At 41.0% G+C, this 16,755-nt stretch overlaps 1 protein-coding gene across 1 annotated transcript in view; it reads right to left on the bottom strand.

The window, feature by feature from the left end:
- LOC134439183 (protein kinase C-binding protein NELL1-like) overlaps positions 1–16,755 on the bottom strand; it is a 289,261-nt gene that overhangs the window by 223,984 nt on the left and 48,522 nt on the right. Inside the window, exon 3 of the mRNA XM_063189062.1 lies at positions 320–470. Within this exon, the coding sequence (XP_063045132.1) occupies positions 320–470 (151 nt within the window). The remainder of the gene's footprint in view (positions 1–319; positions 471–16,755) is intronic.

Genomic DNA, 16,755 nt, shown 5'->3' with positions numbered 1-16,755 from the left:
ATGTATGTATGTATGTATGTATGTATGTATGTATGTATGTATGTATGTATGTATGTATGTATGTATGTATGTACGTACGTACGTATGTATGTATTCATCTATAATACACCATAATACCTACATACCGGTATGTATGCATGTAGTGACAACAAAAGCCTTTTCTTCTTTTCTATTCTATCCAGAAAAGAAACAGTAAGACAGTCAGGCGGATAAAAAAAACAATCAAAAGAAACATCACAGCAAACACAAATAGACATATAGTTTAAAGAGGCATTTTGGTTGAAACACTATGTACTGCCACTGTGTGACTGTAGTGTACCTGTGTTCAGACTCGTGTATGGAGAAGAGGACCCCTGACGTGGAGGACTTCTGTTGTATGGTAGCCAGGAAGGTGAACTCTGTTCTGCTCCTGAAGAGCTCCAACACCTTGTCAGTGATGTGCACCGGTGCATGAACCGCCCTTCCCACATCTGAGGAAGAAAAACGCACAAAACAGAGGAAAAATCAAAACAATGACAGCATTTTAAAATGCAAGAACAAGCGTTGCAGAACAGAAGAGACAGATGTAGAAATGTAGGAAATCTGGAGGAGCAAAACCAAAACCACGGCGTGACAGAAGTAAAAAACAACAACAAAAAAACAGAGAAGAAAAACTACAAAAGAACACAAAGAAAGGAATTTTGTGTTAGCCTACTCTACCTAGCTGGCAGGTGGGGTGTGCCTCTCTGAAGCGTACATGGAGAGGTGCAGAGGTGCAGAGGAAGTGATTCAATTACTAACAGCCAGGGTAGCGAGGTAAGGTGCCACCCCATGAGAGATTACCAAAAGTGTGTCTCCAAAAATCACAGGTGGCCGCACGAACTCTAGTAACCCCCACATGGGTTTAATTGGCTGTGGACCTCCAGGTCAGAGGTGACACTCTCATCAGAGCGCTCTCTCTCTCTCTCTCTCTCTCTCTCTCTCTCTCTCTTGACTAACACACACACACACACATACACACACACACACACACACACACACACACACCACACACACAAGCTGGCCCAGGTGTACACCGGCTGGACGGCACGGGGCATGCGGTCACCTGGCGGGCTGGCAATCACGCAGAATCCATTTGCGTGCCCTTTTTCTCCATTTCACGCTCAATGCACTAAAACTATGCCTGATTACATACACAGTAATGACCTGTAATTTGTGGCTCCCACTCACACGTGAGCTGAATTGGAGACGAAAGCATTATCAAACACACTGCTGAACAACACTGGAGATCAGGGAAAGTATACAAACAGTTTTTCACCGGCATATGCCCATCTTCCCGTGTTTTTTAAAGTGTAGACTCTTATTGCAGATGGGGTCGCGGGCGGGCCTATTCACTATTTGCTGAAAATACTCAACTACATCATAACAATATTGCTATGACCGTACCAAGAGCCTTAATAAGTAACAGATTAACCCCTTAGCGCAGCACTATGGCTCTCTGTAATGTCATAGCAATGCTGTTATGATGTTGCCCAAACAGTGGTCCCAGCAATCACATCCATCATGAACTCCTCACTCTCCTCCGGCACTGTACCCTCCGCCTTCAAACAAGCAAGGGTGACACCACTACTGAAGAAGCCTACACTGAACCCTGCTCATGTCGAAAACTACAGACCTGTCTCACTGCTTCCCTTCCTATCCAAGACGCTAGAAAGGGCAGTTGCAAAGCAGGTCACCAACTTCCTAAACCAGAACGGATTACTGGACCCAAAACAATCTGGTTTCAGAAGTGGACATTCAACTGAAACTGCGTTACTCTCAGTGACTGAAAATCTAAGGACTGCAAGAACGGAAGGACTATCCTCGGTCCTCATACTACTAGACCTGTCTGCAGCCTTTGACACAGTCAACCACAAGATCCTCCTGAGGATACTCACAGCCATGGGAATCACAGGCGTTGTCCACTCATGGTTCAACTCCTACCTCTCTGGACGCACCTTCAGTGTGTCATGGCAAGGGAAGCTGTCTACGACTCACACCCTCTCCACAGGCGTACCCCAAGGATCAGTGCTGGGACCCCTTCTGTTTGCAATATACACCTCCTCCCTGGGACGTGTCATTCAAACACATGGGTTCTCCTACCACTGCTATGCTGATGACACCCAGATGTACCTGTCGTTCCGTCCAGAGGACACCACGGTTTCGGAACGCATCTCTGCCTGCCTCACCGACTTGTCAACATGGATGAAGGACCACCATCTACAGCTGAACCTGGCCAAGACAGAGCTCCTGGTGATCCCAGCTAAAGAGTCGCTCAGTCACAACATCAACCTCAAGATAGGCTCCACCATCGTGACCCCAAACAAAGTCGCCAAAAACCTCGGCGTCATGATTGATGATGAGCTGTCATGCTCCAACTACATCAACTCGGTCACCCGGACCTGTCGAATCCAGATGTCCAACGTATGGAATATCAGACCTGTGCTGACACAATATTCCACACAACGACTGGTCCAGGCCACGGTCCTGTCCCGCGTTGACTACTGCAACTCACTCATGACAGGTCTACCTGCTTGTGCGCTAAAGCCTCTGCAGATGATCCAGAATGCGGCGGCACGGTTGATTTTCAATCAACCCAAAAGGACCCATGTTACTCCTCTATTTATTGAGTTGCACTGGTTACCGATCGCCGCCCGGATCAAGCACAAGGCATTGACCCTTGCCTACAAAACCATCACAGGAACGGCCCCAGCTTATCTGAAGGACCTACTAACGCCTTATGTTACTGGAATAGAACTGCGCTCATCCAGCACAAGCCGTCTGGCTCTGCCATCCAGTCGCTCTAGGTACTCCCAGTCAAGATTGTTCTCCGTTGTGGTACCCAAGTGGTGGAACAGTCTCCCAGAGGCAGCAAGACTGAGCACATCTCTTGCAGCTTTCAAGAAACAACTAAAGACATTCCTCTTTCGAGAGAATCTACTAGACTAATGCTTGAACTGGCCTTGCCCCAGGGCAGACTCCTGACATGATGTTTAGTTTAGTTTAGTTTAGTTTGTGAGTGTGTGTTTGTGTGTGTGTGTACTCGTTATTTACTCTTTATATAAAAAAATAAAAAATAAAAAAAACAACTAACCCCTCTTTGCAACTGCACTTGTTGTTCTGTATATCTCCTGTGCACTTTGTATTTGCTTGTGATGTTGGCTTGATTATGTCCTCTTTTGAAAGTCGCTTTGGTTATAAAGCGTCTGCCAAATGCAATGTAATGTAATGTAATGTAATGATGTAGTTAAGCATTTTCAGCAAGTGAATAGGGTCGCCGGCGGCCCCTGCTGCAGTAAGAGGCTACGACATAGCCATTACAATTTTGCTGACAGTAAGGTTATAACATAGCCTCTGCGCTAAGGGGTTAAAGGTTTATAAGACTCTCCACACTCTCCTCATTCTTACACCATTGAGCAGAGAGGTGAATCGGGCAAACAGTTCAGCACTGCCCACAAACACACTTCAGCTACTGATAGTACTGCATCTGGAAACTACTTTTACACAAGGTGATGAAAACAGCGGCAAGACACAGAGAGACCAAAAGAGATCAAGTTTTTAAGCGCTGAAGATGATAGCGAAAGGAGCAGAACTGGAGCTCAGAGATGCTGTCTCGCATATTTCAGGAGGTTCACATGGAGGTAAAGAAGATGATGTTATTCATTTTTGTAAAATTATAGCAATCCAAACCACTGCCAGCGTGTTCGGCGGAATCACAGCAGACAGTGTGCAGCCAGCAGCTAACCAAGATGGACAACACAGAGAAGCATCAGCGACGACGTCTGGTAACAGATTAAACGTGAAGCGGCAGACAGACTTTGAACGCATACAAGCCTGTCCTATAGAAAAACTGTCTAATGGTCAATTACCCGCCGAATTATCATGAGGTAACTCTCATCGTCCATTTTCAATATGATGTCCAGCTGCTTTCTGGGTGACATGATGCTTAAAGTATTATCTTCTCTGCTCTTATGAAATGTAATGTAATCATGCATCTAAACTGAATTAGAAAAGATGTATTCCAAGTAAAGGAAGGATGAATCCCTGCACACTCTGGATTACTTTTACTACACATCACCAGCACCTGGACAGTGGTTGTGCACAGGGACTGTACTTTGGTTAGTACTAGAGATGCACCGGATCCTGATTTTTAGGATCCTGCCGGATACCGGATCCACTGCTCAAGATCCTGCCGGATCCGGAACCGGATACCGGATCCTACGAAAGGGTTGAAACACATAGCCTACTCGCACACGTGGGCCATTTTTATCAAGTTGGCTCAAACTATTTTGACTGAAAAGCCTCGGCTACCGGATCCTGGATCCTGGAACCGGATCTGGATCCTGTGAAAAACCCTATTATCCTGCCGGATCCGGAAGCGGATCTTGGATCCGGTGCATCTCTAGTTAGTACAGTTTCATGCAACAAGTATACTTTTACTGACCCTTGTGAAGGTGGATCGATGTCCACATATTTACGGTTGGCCTGCCTGACCAATCCCATCTATCTCAGTTAAGTCACTTGGCCACGTCAACATTCATCACAACCAACCAGCTTGTTTTTGGATGGCTTGCTTGCTTGTAGGTGGGAGACATAGACAAGAAAGACAAATTGAAATGCTGTCTCTTTGCAGTCTATTGACTATACATAACATGACATGTTTTAAGGTGCCTGTTGCAACCTCATAAAGCATCATTTACACATTTTGATTTGAATGAGGTGTTTCTTATCAGCAGATAAAGTAAAAATACTGACTCATAGATCATATTCTCAATACCTTGTCAACATTTTTGAGAAATAGTAATGGAACATGAAGCACTATGCCAAAATATAAACAGTTAACAGAGTATGACTCTTGGAGTAAAAGTTGGAAATGTGTGTGTGTGTGTGTGTGTGTGTGTGTGTGTGTGTGTGTGTGTGTGTGTGTGTGTGTGTGTGTGTGTGTGTGTGTGTGTGTGTGTGTGTGTGTGTGCGCGTGTTCGTGTTATATAAATGCAGATAGAGAGAAGGGGGGGGAGGGGGGGGGGGCAGGAAGAGCAAGGAATGCTGTTTGTGTTTTCCTGCGAACTTCAAACACACACACTGTACCCTTAGTCCTGACACATGCACTGCAGAGTGACAAGACAGTCTACTTAGGGAGGACAGCAGTCTGTGTGTGTGTGTGTCTGTGTGTGTGTGTGCATGCGTGCGTGCGTGTGTGTGTGTGTGTGCATGCGTGCGTGCGTGTGTGTGTGTGTCAGCAGTTAATGCTCCCTAGGGGTAACACAGTGGACATCAGGGGCCCCTCCAACTCCCCTACACTCCCACACACTCACTTAGACACACACACACACACACGCACACGCACACGCACACACACACACACACACACACACACACAAACACACACGCACGCACACGCACACACACACACACACACACACACACACACACACACACACACACGCACGCACACACACACACACACACACACACACACACACACACACACACACGTTCTCCGCCCTGACACTTATTGCTCCATGTCAGCAGTGCTAACACACAGCAGCCATTGCGAGTTGCAGTTGATGGCATCAGCGATGGGTCTGGGTCCGGGTCAGCATCAATCCACCCTGCATTAGTAACAGCACTCACTTCCCACTTCCTGCCATGCCTAAGACACCGGCTAAAAAAAGAAATAAATCTGAACTGAAATGAGTGTGGGTGGAGGAAGTTGTCTGACTGCATGTCATGGTTAAGACTCAAGAGGGAAAAAACACCAACAGCAACAACATACAGTACGTCACAGTTTAGATTCGGGGGGAAATGACAGCGAGACCTTTTCTCTCTGCACGTCATGGATAAGAAGCCGCTAAAAACACAAACAAGTGGAATAACTAATCTCTGTGTATGTCATGAGATTACCAAGATCCCAAAGATCCAAATAATGAGAAAAGGTCACACCATGCATAGGTTATGCATGGTGCAACCTTTTCTCATTATTCAGTTTCACAATATTTTGGTCAGCACTCTGAAAACTTGTTGGGTGAAGCCTGCTCCAACCTTTATGAACTTTTATGGTTAAGATACCAGTTATCTGCATTTTACAGGATCACACCGCACTCTCGGTTAAAAGGCGACTAACAATCAGGAAGAAGAGAACTACAACTCCCACTACATTCTGGGTGCATTCCAATAAGCAACCTTGCGTCCTCCACTTGGGCTTGTGGCCTCACGTTTTACTAATTTCCTGCCTCCGTGGAGAAAACAATTAAATTTCCCCGCTGTCACCCTAGCCAAAAACATTTTTTGGGGGACTATTCATCATTCACCATCCTGTTTGAAAATGAGAAAAAGACTTTACAATTGAGCTTTCGCAAGATATTGAAATATAATGCTGTTGTCAGTGATGTCATCACGACGTATTCGCATATTGGAATGCACCCTTAGACTACAACTCAACAGTGCAGGTGTCACACCTAATGAGTCTTCATTGATGAGTTTGTTTGTATCTTCCATTTGTAACTGAGCCCTGAGGAACGTCAGCAGACCGAAAGCTTGGCTGATTAAAAAGAACACATCAAGGATTTAAGTGTGCAGACATTTTTCTTTCTAAGATACCAGTAATATTGAAAGAAAAATGTCTGCACACTTAAATCCCCTTTGTGAGCCCTGAGGAAGGTCAGTAGACCGAACGCTTGGCCTATCATTAAAAAGAACACCAAGGGGATTTAAGTGTGCAGACAATTTTACACAGTTTTTGATTATGTTTGGCACCTTTTAATTGAGAGTGCGGTGGGATCCGGTTAAACACAAGATACCAGTAATACAAGAAAGTGGAAATGAGGCTGAAAATGTGGACGGGAAGGAGGAATGGTGCCTATCCACATGACAATCAGCGTCTGAAGAACTGTTTCTTGACACTATTTTGTCCCAGGTTACATGGGAGTTGTGCTCTCCATTTGACAACCACACTGGTGCTGAGGCAGTCGAGTGAGAGAGGGAACATACAGTATATATGTAAGTGTGTTCTCGAAAGGAAGAAAAATGGAAGACGGAAAAAAACAGCAAGCCTACTACACAGTCATCGATTTTCTCTTTGTCCCTTTTCCTTGCTCCAGAAAGCCCAGGGAGGCTAAATCAGTCATTCAATTGACAGCAGACACTGCATTATACAGTATCTATGTGGCACTCCTGGGTGGCGAGCTATTTGTCTTTTCACAACCTCAAATCGAAACTCACGTGGGTCGGCCATAAAACTGAAACAACAGAGGAGATTTCAGTGCAGTGTTGTTGCTTAACGAAAAGTGTAACATTTCCCTTTCCTTCTCACAACTTGCCTGGGCCAAGGGCAGGACAAGATCATGTTCACAAGTGCTGCGGGGTTACTACTGTATATCACGCCATAGGGAGAGAGAAACAAGAATTTCAGCACTGTTTATATCCAGGAAATTTAGGTCATTAACATTGGTGGTGGACCTCACTGCATGTAGGCTACATAAATCTGAAGCCAATAGATATACTCTGATTTGATGCATATTAATGAATAAGGACATGTTTGTGAATGGATAGGCCCATATATTAATGAATAAGGACATGTTTGTGAATGGATAGGCCCACATATTAATGAATAAGGACATGTTTGTGAATGGATAGGCCTACATATTCATGAATAAGGACATGCTTGTAAACACATAACATGAATCTATCTGAAGGACACTTCTTTTCCCAACTGAAGAGCTTTATTCATTTCTTTATCAACGTCCAGGTGATTACATGCACAACTAAACTGAATACTGAGTCAGCGATAGAAGAGAACAAGTGAAATGCAGTCCTGCTTGTTGAGCTGTGACCTTGTATCATCATCCTTCAGCACAACATGTTAACTTTTACTATTACTGCTATTGATGAATGGCACTTTTAGAAGACAGAGGAGATGGATGTCAAACAAGGACTTTGTATCTTTCTCTAATGTGAACTACCCTAAGCTGTAATTACAGTCGGCTGCTATGTTGTACTTGTTTTGAAATGAATCCTCTAGCCCAGTGGTTCTTAAACTTTTTTTCTTAACTTCTACACGTGTACACGCACTAAAAAAGGATTCAAGTGATTAATTAAAATGTCTCTTGTTTAAGACATTAATCAATACCTTAATGACTATACATGGGGACCAAAACGTGTTAAAATTTGGTTTTAATTTGGCCTAATTGTAATGTTCACTACAGAATTTTAGTCACAACCTTAACACAAACAGAATTCTGCGCACCCCCTGAAATCTCTGGCACACCCCCAGGGGGTGCCCGCACCCCAGGTTAAGAACCACTGCTCTAGCCTACAGCTCCATGCATTCCAATTTTTCGACTGTCAAGACTCAAGAGTGATTATGATCATACAGTGGGCCTATGTGATGACTGTGTCTATCTGAAAAAACTGTTAGTAGGGCCTACTGCTAAGCGATAAGTAGTATTCGAAGAGACGGGTTGTCTGGTATTTTTGCTGGACTAAAGCTCGGTACCGGAACAATGTTTTGCCTCAGAAAACTCTAAAGCAGCATTTAGAATTGTGTCAAATGATGTAGACATAGTCTGGCAAATAATAGTACTACAACGAGCCTTTGGATGTAGTTTCTAACTTGGAGATACATGTGCCTGTATACAGTAGTCCACACATCATGTAATTACCATATAATTACCACATAAACATTGTTGTACCTCTGCTGACATTACCATTAAACTGTGAACTATGTTAGCTTTGCCACCTATCTGCTCACTCCATATGTTTTTTCCATATGTTTTTATAAGTTTTCACACATCTACATTGTTTATTACACCATGCTGCCTTTGATTGCATCGCCAATAAAATACACACTGTACATCCAAACACAGTAGTACCATATGGCGCTGCCAAGTCTTGCTTTACAGTAGGACCTAATCTCTGTCGGAAAAGCTAATTAGCATAAGGTCAGCTAACACTCATTAAGGTATTTCACCTTCATACAGTTCCCTGAATCTGTCACGAATGAAGTGGAGAGTGTACGAAGGGTCAGCTGTTATAATAATTCACTAATCACTTTTAAACTTAAGAGTAAATTAACTCTCTTATTTGCTTCTAGGTAATTTATTTGCCTTCTCTTAATGACTATTTACCCACGTGGATTTATCTTACACTAATGTTGTCTATACACTGCCAAAGGCAGTCCATTATTCACTTATTATCTTACATGTAGCCTATGTACATATGCCTGTACATATACACATTTTCTTTATATTTTCTTTTATAGCCTATAGCCTGACCTTCAAAATTCCCTTAAGACCTGCAAATGCTTACAGTACACAAGGCGCATGCAAGTTCCGTGATATGCAGGTACAAAGCTAGTGAAGTTAAAATGGTTTGGAAAAAGATGATTGTCGTGATTGTTGTTAGCAGGTTCACAATGCTCAGTCACCATGGATTATGTTGTCACCAGTATTCATTTTGGTACAGGTTGTCTGATGCCACTTGTGAGACTGCTGACACCATGGGTTTCCTCACTTTGCCGGCAGAAGTTATCAAAGGGACAGAAGTGAATACAACGAACCTACTGTGGGAAATTGTGAATGCGCTCTGAATGAATAAATAAATGAATGACTATAGAAACAAATTGTATGCAGCACTGCAATTGTGTTCTGTATTTATATCAGTGCATGTGCTGTATGGTTAGACTTATGAATATGGATGTAGCTGCACAAATGCAGATATGGCTGCGGTGGAGCGGAGGATGCGAGAGGCGAAGGAGTGAATGTATGGCTTCTCCCTCCCTCGAGCCCCCCTTGCTTGCTTGCTTGCTCAGCATGTCCACTGTTAAGCGCTAACATAGTTTCACAGCAGTGTACCCAAGAGGATTTGATTTATTCTCATCCTCTAATGTCTGAACTACAACATTCAACACAATATTGACACAATGGCCGTGGCTGCAATCAGCTGTGGCACAGGAAGGCCTGCCTCACAGGGACCAGGAGCTTCCTGCGCACGCTTCGAAGCTATCGATCTGCTGTACAGCAGCCTACTACTACACATGAAATCCTTATTGTACATTTGCATAGCAGGAAGAGTCTTAGCCTGATTATCATCGACATCATCATTATCATCATTCAAATCTCTTTGAGAATTGGTCTGACCAAGAGCATAACAATAACCGTTTCCCAAACGGCATGGTTGACCTGCCTTCCTTGGTTTGCTTATGGTTGTTTGCTTATCGACAAAGTGGGAGGAGTTCCCGTATCTGCGGGAACTCAGAAAGTACTTGCATTGCTCTTGGCCTGACTAGTTGCAACGCTGAAAGTTTTGCGTCACTAGGAGGGCACAGCCTGGCTAGAAGACTCTGTGCTTGAACTGACTTCCACACAACCATGTATAGAACGCATGCACACACGCACACGCACACATGTACACGTACACGTACACGTACACAGGGTTTGACATTAACTTTTTCACCCACCGGCCTCTGTGGCTAGTGGTTTTCCAGAGTCACTAGCCATTCAGGTATCCCACTAGCCACATATTTTACATAGTTTCTTTTTCTTCATCATGATGGTGTACATCTAACATGAGATGCTAAAGCAAAATGAGTGTATAGCTTTCTACATGGAAGTATATCAAGCAAATAGAAACTGAATTACTGAGTTTTATCTTGAACTTAAATACAAACAATTGGTACACAAGCTGCAAACAACAAAATATACACGTAGGCTACTTCAAGTATGATGCGTATGTCATACCAAGGAATAAACTGCCAGCCGAATTGGCTAGTGACATTGAAATTATTACTAGCCAAAGCCAAGTTTCACCAGCATTTGGCCGGTTGGCAGGTGCCAGTGTCAAGCCCTGGTACACACACACACACACACACACACACACACACACACACACACACACACACACACACACACACACACACACACACACACACACAATAAAAAAAGACTTGCAAGAACACTGCATAAGACGAGCATGATTGCATAGAAACGGCATTATAATAATGAATTAATCATTGCATCACATGTAGAGGGGTCTGGACAAGTTTTTACAAGGGTGCTGATGATAGTTATATCAGCTCCTTTGGTTTTGGGAAATTGTTCAGACAAAGTTCTTAGACTTGCACACTCAAGCTGGATGAGAGTGAAGTTTGTTTCACATCTTTTGAATGTCACATACACTGACCTTTTGAGAAGCAAGAGAAAGGAATCAACATTTATTATTGTAAATTCTGAGTGCAGTTCTCTCAGACAGAAATTCCATCTGTTTGTCTGGAGGTGTGCCTGAAATTGTCGACCAGCCAGCCACAAAACAACACAGAGCTATCTGCCTGACACTCCAACCCACACTCAAGCCCACAGACATGCTTCTACGGTGCCACAAAATTGAGGCAGTCTTTGGAGCTGTAAGTAAAAAAATATTTGTTATACATGGGCAGAGCTGCATACCTTTATATTACACTGAATCTCAATAATAAGCATGTTCAATATCAACACTAGGGTTTGTCAAAATATGACAAAATATGACAAAAGATTGACAAAATATGACAACATATTGCCTTGGCTGTATAATAATATATTATATACCCAGTAAAAAAATATATGTTTGTGTAAAATATTTAGAAATTTGGATGAAATCTACCGGGTCCACCAGCCACATGAAAATAGAAAATAATGGTGATAGTCAAAATCTTGGGACAGAAATTGAGATTCACGGTGCTTCAAACCCAGCAGTAAAAACAACTATTGCCTTGGCTGTGTAATAAAGATGTTCTTTGCACAGTAAAAATGGGCTGTGTAAAATAGTTTAACTCTACCGGGTCCACGAGGCCCATGAAATTTTAAAATAATGGAGATAATGATTGACAGTGTGATGAAGCGGTCTGCACACTGTGTATTAACTCCAAAAATACTTTATTTCATTTTAACATACGGCAATGATGGGGATCTTCCTCGGGCCTGAGGAAGATCCCTCTGTTGGATCGAAACGTTGCCGTATGTTAAAATGAAATAAAGTATTTTTGGAGTTAATACACAGTGTGCAGACTGCTTCATCACACTACCCACTACCTTTTGTCTGGCACCTGGACAACTACTTGTGGATGTGCGCACCCTACCTCTAAACACGATAATGATTGACAACCTGCATTGTGAAGGTACAGTCAAGTGTCACATATTCCAAATGACCTACTAAGTGTTTCCTGTCCCATTGGGACATTTGGACGGGGAAAAATCAGGTCATTTGAAATCTGTAGCGTTGGGGTTCATTTCTCAAAAGAGAAGTTGTTAGCCTGTTAGCAACTTTGGTAGTTGCCAATGGGAAAATGGGTAACACTTCCAAATAAGGGGCCATAATTAACAGTAAAGTAGCTACAAAATAATACTTAAGTAAGGGTTAATAACCATTACTTAATGCCACATTAGACACATATTAATTGTTATTAATGCATTAGTAAGCAGTTACTTAACTATTAGATAACTATTATGTTGTGTTACAAGTTAATTGCATATTATTATTTAATTAATAGATAAGTAATGGCACAGTTAATAGCTAAGTAGCTATCATGTCATACTTAACTAAGGACCAAAATTAGCACTTACTTAATACAAAAGTAAGGCATAACTAATGGTTAATTAATACATAAATATTGGGTTTTGGGACCCTTATATTAGAGTTGGCTGAGGATAACTAATGGTTAATTAATAGATAGATATTGCTGTTTGGGACCCTTATATTAGAGTTGGCTGCGGATAACTAATGGTTAATTAATCGATAGATATTGGTGTTTGGGACCCTTATAATAGAGTTGGCTGAGCATACCTAATAGTTAAGTAATGAATGTACTGTGACATCTAGTTTTCACTCATTCAAATCACTGTAATAGTGGCAACAGGAACCATTATATAGCAAGGATTGGACGTACACTTCTCAATGATGGTGGGGTGATGAGATGTAATTTTTTCATGTACCACTTATTCATTTTAATTGTAAAAACCCTACAATAAATGCAGAATATTATGAAGAGTAATAGTTTTGAACCGAAACTAAACCATTCCTTTGTGATAATGAAGTTAATGTTTGAAAATATTAGCTCAAAGAAGTGCAGTGCATGATGGGTACGCAATCTACAGACAACAATATTTCGGTATTATTTAATCATTAGATATGCCTTGCTTTTGTATTAAGTAATTGTTAATTAAGGTCCTTAGTTAAGTATTACCTAATAGCTACTTAACTATTAACTGTACCCTTACTTAACTATTAGTTAAATAATGATATGCTATGAACTTGTGACACATGGTAATAGTTATCTAATAGTTAAGTAACTCCGTACTAATGTTTAACATGGGAATTAATAACAATTTATATGTGTACAATGTGGCATTAAGTAGTGATTATTAACCCTTACTAAAGTATTAGGTTATAGCTAATTTGCAGTTTATTATGGCCCCTTATATATATGGCCCCTTATATGGCCCCTTACCATGTGTCTCAAGTTCATTGCATATAATTATTTAACTAATAGATAAGTAAGGGTACAATTAATAGTTAAGTAGCTCTTAGGTCATACTTAACTAAGGACCTTAATTAACACTTACTTAATACAAAAGCAATGCATATCTAATGATTAAATAATACCGAAATATTGTTGTCTGTAGATTGCGTACCCATCATGCACTGCTCTTCCTGGAGCTAATATTTTCAAACATTAACCTATTATCACAAAGGAATGGTTTAGTTTCGCTTCAAAACTATTACTCTTCATAATATTCTGCATTTATTGTAGGGTTTTTACCATTAAAACTAATAAGTGGTACATGAAAAAATGACATCTCATCACCCCACCATCATTGAGAAGTGTACATCCAATCCTTGCTATATAATGGCTCCTGTTGCCACTATTACAGTGATTTGAACGAGTGAAAACTAGATGTCACAGTAGATTAATTACTTAACTATTAGGTATGCTCAGCCAACTCTGTTATAAGGGTCCTAAACACCAATATCTATCGATTAATTAACCATTAGTTATCTGCAGCCAACTCTAATATAAGGGTCCCAAACACCAATATCTATCTATTAATTAACCATTAGTTATCCTCAGCCAACTCTAATATAAGGGTCCCAAAACCCAATATTTATGTATTAATTAACCATTAGTTATGCCTTACTTTTGTATTAAGTAAGTGTTAATTTTGGTCCTTAGTTAAGTATAACCTGATAGCTACTTAACTATTAACTGTGCCCTTACTTATCTATTAGTTAAATAATAACATGCTATTAACTTGTAACACAAGGTAATAGTTATCTAATAGTTAAGTAACTGCTTACTAATGCTCAACATATGCATTAATAACAATTAATATGTGTCTAATGTCGCATTAAGTAATACTTATTAACCCTTAATTAAGCATTAGGTTGTAGCTACTTTACTGTTAATTATGGCCCCTTATTTGGAAGTGTTACCGGAAAATGCATTGAAAACAACAAAGTAGCTAAGCAACTTTGGATCGAGAAATGCATCCTTGGATTTTAGCTCCAGAATCCAGGTTGCGTATCATCTTGGATGAACAGAGGGTTCAGACACAAAACCCTGCAACACATATGCTCCAGCCAATATAATGAACCAGTTGAGTTGAACTTAAGTTGCCACTTAAGCCAGGTTGATGAGGTTATTAGGTTATTTTTTGTAACTGAGCCCTGAGGAAGGTCAGTAGACCGAAAGCTTGGCCTATTAAAAAGAACACAAAGGGGATTTAAGTGTGCAGACATTTTTCTTTCAATTTTACACAGTTTTTGTTTATGTTTGGCACCTTTTAATCGAGAGTGCGGTGTGATCCGGCTATACACTGATGAGGTTATTAGTGAAATCACCTGTACTGAGAGCACAAATAAAAGGAATATAAATGGTTTCCAAATGTTTACAAACAGGTAACTGTGTGCACACAGGGATTCCAAAATGCTACGTGGCTAGGTGTTTATCACTGAGAGTCCCATTGGCGCCCTGCACAGTGTATAACGAGACCCTGTTGTCTGGTCGGTTTGCTGTTATATCTACTTGATCCCACTTTGTACCCTCGATGACACCGTTTAGGAGAACATATTGTCATGTCACTCGCAATTCTTTGCTAGGCTCCCTAAATAACGCAACAATCACTACATTAACATGATGTTTTTAATTCCGAATTAATAATTCAGATTAAAATAGTTCCGTCAAGTTTACTTTGATCTTTCCTTTAATTCCGAATCAAGAGTTGTTTACATGACGTTTTCAAAGCGGAATTAAGCTTTATTCAGAATTAAAATCAGTTAATTCCAAATTAAATGTCTTATGTAAACGTAGCAGTTGGGTTGCAAAGTGTTAGCCAGTGCTGACAAGGCAGGGTTTCGGGATCGGAGGTACATACCTGCCAACCTTTCAAATTTTTTTTGAGTAGCAACTTATCGCGGCGCGGCAATTCACGGCGCAATAACTTGGCATGGTAAATCAACGAGGCTGCCGGCGGGCCCATCTGAGAGGAAAATTAGCTTTTCTTAGATGCAATTTCCTGCATTTTAATGCATTTTAGCCTAACATCTCGTGTATCTGGCAAATAGTTTATCTTGCTTTTCACAGTACTTTGAACTACCATAATTTATTAAACTTTCATGGAAGATGTTTTTTTGTTTTGTTTCACACCATACCACCAATAAAATGCTATGATATAGTGTGCTGGAATTCAGGCCTCTAAATTAACATTATTGATCACCAGCCAATATGGCTGTTAATCTTACTAGCCAAACATACCACCAGTCTGGCTAGTAAGTGGTTATTAAGTTATCCTATGTACCAGCCAAACAGAGCATTTGGTCACTTGGGGGGTGTTAAGGAGCTGGAATTGAGTATGAAATTGAAGCATTTACTGATTATTTTTTTGGATGTAGAAGGTACATGTAGGAAAATGTATTATTTGATTATATAATACCGAGGCATTTCAGTGATTTTTATGAACAAAAAGTTGAATTGTAATGATTCTTTCATCATCTCCCCCAATATTAATAAATGGTGATGTTGTTACCTACTGTGAAGAAGCATCAGCAGTAGAGAAAAAGATTAAGACAAGTGTTATCTAAGCTAGGATAATATCAATATCATTACCTTGGGGGCTAACATCAAAATCACACTTGCCTTCATTCAGTACAAAATGCGTCATGTAGTTGCTCTTGGAACTTCCACGGTAACTTTTGAGGGGCATGCACGCTTCTTTTTTTTTACTTCTCTGCATAATAGTAGGCCTATATACCCTCATCTGCCGCCATTAGTTGGCTATTGTTCACTGTTCGGCACATATATGATGATAGGAGAATTGATTTTATTAATAGATTGCCATACGTGATTACGGATAGTAGTCGTGGAGTGATGCATATTTGGTATGGCGCACGACCTGTTTACAGAATTGGCCACGACGCAGGGGGAACAGTATTCCTATACGGTGTCATGGTAGGTTACGGATGTACTCCGAGCACAACCGTTAGAACTATCGCTTTATTTTCCTGAGTTAAAATGATCCGACGCAAAGGGAAACCGAATTTAGTTTGCTGCTAATCTGCTAATTTATAGCGCAGTCATAGACACATTTTCTCAGTAATCTCGTTTCAGTCCAATATCAAAACAAACAACAACATATTGCCGTCAAATACGGCGAAACATTGGGTGAACCATTACGACAGACCTCGGCCTTTATTTATTTTCACAAGTTTACG

This window comes from Engraulis encrasicolus, chromosome 22 (genome assembly GCF_034702125.1).
Source record: "Engraulis encrasicolus isolate BLACKSEA-1 chromosome 22, IST_EnEncr_1.0, whole genome shotgun sequence".
NCBI lineage: Eukaryota > Metazoa > Chordata > Actinopteri > Clupeiformes > Engraulidae > Engraulis > Engraulis encrasicolus.
The sequence above is the reverse complement of the archived record's forward strand: the minus strand, read 5'-3'. Positions and strand labels throughout refer to the sequence as shown.